The sequence below is a fragment of the Octopus bimaculoides genome, chromosome 3 (assembly GCF_001194135.2).
Source record: "Octopus bimaculoides isolate UCB-OBI-ISO-001 chromosome 3, ASM119413v2, whole genome shotgun sequence".
NCBI lineage: Eukaryota > Metazoa > Mollusca > Cephalopoda > Octopoda > Octopodidae > Octopus > Octopus bimaculoides.
The window spans coordinates 106,312,775-106,316,553 of NC_068983.1; the positions used below are offsets into that span (position 1 = coordinate 106,312,775).

At 34.2% G+C, this 3,779-nt stretch overlaps 1 protein-coding gene across 1 annotated transcript in view; it reads right to left on the bottom strand.

The window, feature by feature from the left end:
• LOC106879891 (transmembrane protein 94) overlaps positions 1 to 3,779 on the bottom strand; it is a 98,902-nt gene that overhangs the window by 8,947 nt on the left and 86,176 nt on the right. The window contains exons 24-26 of the mRNA XM_052966777.1: positions 2,650 to 2,827; positions 2,296 to 2,541; positions 748 to 890 (exon numbers count right to left, since the gene is read on the bottom strand). Of these exons, the coding sequence (XP_052822737.1) occupies positions 748 to 890; positions 2,296 to 2,541; positions 2,650 to 2,827 (567 nt within the window). The remainder of the gene's footprint in view (positions 1 to 747; positions 891 to 2,295; positions 2,542 to 2,649; positions 2,828 to 3,779) is intronic.

A 3,779-nucleotide genomic window follows, 5' to 3' on the forward strand; every position in this document is an offset into this window, starting at 1 on the left:
ATATATATATATATATATATATATATATACACACACACACAAGAAACAAAAAAGAAAGCAAAGAATTAAATTTAGACTACATCTCTGCTGCTGTTTTAGCATGGGTGGTATTGATTTCCAAATTTCAATATTTGCAGTGTGTTATAGCAAACATTTTTTACAGCAAGATATCCTTTCTGCTACTAACTGCATGAGAAATAGATTGAGAAAAGAAGACTATGAAGTTAAATGCCTAAAAGTACAACACTATGATTGTAGCAAAATTTGAAATTACATTACTGTCTAATTATTTTAATCTCACAGCCATTGTGCTTCTATCTGAACAAGCAGACATACAATTGAATGTGCTCCAGTCTTTGATCACAGGTTCTTATATAGTTCCAGTGGTTAATTACATTACAAAATATTTGTAATGTATAGAATGTTAATAGATATGGAAACACTGATTTTTAAAGGATACACATGCTGAAGTATTTAACCCTTTTGCTGCAGAAACCAAATATATCTACTCAAAATTTCATTACTCTTAATTGCAGAAAGCAATCATATATACCAATCTATCCTTTTGTTGAAGAATGTCACATCTGAAACTGTGTTTTGATGAGATATGTCAAGTTTATTAAAGCAACATGACTTGCAGAAAATACCAATTCTATATTTTGGGTAGATATTTAGTATCATTACTGAAATAACTATGAAATTTAATTTTGCAGTGAAAGGGTTAATAAATGATAATTTGAAACTTACTTTTCAGGGTTTAAATCAAAAGGATAACAAATCCCTTCTGCTCTATCACAGATAAAGTAGAGGATCAAAGCAAAACTAATGAGTGCCACTGTTACAGGAGGAACAAATCTAAATATGAAGGACAGCATGAAGTGCAGCAGCATCTACAAATAAAAAGTGACATAAATGGTAGAGCTTGAAACATTGTGTTTTGAAATTTAAAAAAAAAAAAAAACATGCTTACAAGGGAACCCCAATGTGGTTGTTCGTTTTGTTGGATATAGCAACCATATTACACTATCATTTAACAAAACACAAACAAAAACAAAAAAAAAAGAAAGGATAATTTAGTCTTAAATACATTCTCTAAAAATAATGTATAATGGTCACAGATAGAATGCTTGATCAGGGATGAACTAGGATTACACAACAACAATAATATATAAAAACAGAAGACAGTGTAGTTCTTTATAGATTTACAGATGGAATACTTAGACACATCATTATTGTATCCTGGAAGAGTGGGTGATTTGGGTCTTGCAAAATACATTCTCATCCAGGCAACCTGACCAAAATTGATCAAGTCTTGGCCTATGTCCTAAGGACATTCTACCAATCCCCACCATTGCCTCCTCCCTTTTTTTTTCATCCAGAGCCAATCAGAGGATTTCTTGTCAACTACTACACTGCTCTTGAAGGCTCTTCTGCTGCTCATTCCCATAAGCCTTCCTAAGGGACCAAGCAACAAACTCATGACTACTCATTCCACTAGCATGAATCTGATCCTCTTTCATTTCTGCAGTAATCCTTCAACTTGTGATAAATCAACCTCTACTGCACTTGCAGACTCTCCACCCAATTCTTTCACAGTATATTACATTGAATTGTGTTAGCATTTATCTCAACATTCTGGTTCTCCATCTGAAGATGACACTAAACAACCCAACCCAGCATTAACAAATTACCTTTCATCTACTTGTATCAACAGAAGTAAAACCAAACACATTCGGCACTCCTTCCCCTTATTAAGATCCACATACATGGTATGTGGATCACACAACTCTTTCATTGCTCACACATTCCCTAGAAGTTAATCTCACATTTGCAGCTCTGCTTCCTGATAGGTAAGACCAGACTGTGACAAGAAGCAGATCTTGAGTCTTGAAGGATGACTAACAATAATACAGGATGAGATAATGTAATATACACATTTTATGCTGTACTAATATTACTAGACATAAAAGGTGGCAAGCTGGCAGAATCATTAGCATGCTAGGCAAAATGCATAGTGACATTTCATCCATCTTTATGTTGAGCTCAAATTCTGCCAGGATCAACTTTGCCTTTCACTCTTTCAGGGTTGATAAAACAAGTACCAGTTGAACACTGAGGTTGATTTAATCAACTTATCCTCTCTTCCAAATCTACTGGCCTTGTGCCAAAATTTGAAACCGATATTGTTAGACATGGCACTTAGATTATGTAACAAGGAGAGAAAGAAAATGCAACAAAAAGGAGAAAAAAGAGTGAGTGAGACACAGATGAGAAAGTAGAATAAGAGACACTTACTTGTTTGTTGATATGATCACAGCTCTTAACAGTAGCTAAAGTCATGTTACGAGGGTCAACAGGATTGCCCATCAGACCCAGACTGAGCAGTGGTACAACGATGAAGATGAGCCACAAAATTTGATGCCCACTGATTGGTGGTGGTAGAAGGAACAATGTAGCCATCACTTGTACAAGACTCAAAGACAGGTGGCAGCACAGCATGAATTGGAAGCAGTTTCCCATTGATATAACATGATTACGAGCCTTTGGGAGAGAGAATAATGTCAGGTTTAACAGATGATTACTCAAATAGTAGAAAGTGAATTGAAATTTAAATCCTAAAATATTTGGTTGCAATGTGAAAACTCCTACCTCAGCAATAAGTTGAATGAGACTGATATTTTCATAATTCCTAAACAGCAATGGACAAGGGCTGGACATCAACGAACTAGCAAGATGTAAAGGGGTTAAATGAGTGTGGACTGGTTTCAGTTCTACATTTTGAGGCTCATTACGGCAGAGTTGTGGATATAGAGGCTCTATAGCCAATCTGGAATAATAATAATAATGATAATAATAATAATAATAATTGATGATAATGATTTCAAATTATGGCACAAGGCCAGCAGTTTCAGGAAAGCAGGTAAGTTGATCACATCAAACTCAGGGCTCAACTGATACTTATTTATTAACCCTGAAAGAATGAAAAGCTAAGTTGACATGGGGGAATTTGAACTCAAAATGTAAAGATGCCAGCTTGCCTCCTAAATAATACTACTAATCCTTTCTTCTTCACACACATGGCCAGCAATTTCAGGCGAGGGTGTAAGTGAATTACATTGACCCCAGTGCTCAGCTGGTTCTTATTTTATTGAATCCAAAATGGTTGTAAGGCAAGGTGAATAAATTTTGATATTAATTCACACACACACACAAACACACAATGATGCATTTTAGTTCGTATATGCTACTAAACACACTATCATTGTAAAAACCTCGTGTTTGTATCTAATGATATTGGCATAATGACTCTCCCTAGATTGTAAATACTGCTACCCAATTAACATTTATGTGCAGTGAAAAACTGAGTCCATCTCATTCACATTATTGTCACTCTTTTGATTCAAACCACATGAAAGAAGTATATTCTTTGTTTATATATAACATGCAGTTATATAATTCAATATTGTTACACACAAAATTAAAGTGAAGCAAAGCAGATTTCAAGATGTCAAAGAAATCAAAGTGAATGTGACGAGGCAGCTGCTGATTATCCCAGAAAACGAGTTCTAGAAATGCTTCCATCAATGAAAACAGCACTGGATTAAGTGTGTGGCTTCCGAAGGGGACTACTTTGAAGGAGGTTAAATGTTAAATTGGTACGTGTTGTAGTTATGTTTTTATAGCATCAGTCTTGATATATATATATATATATATATATATATATATGTATATATATGTATATATATGTATATATATATATATATATATATATATATATA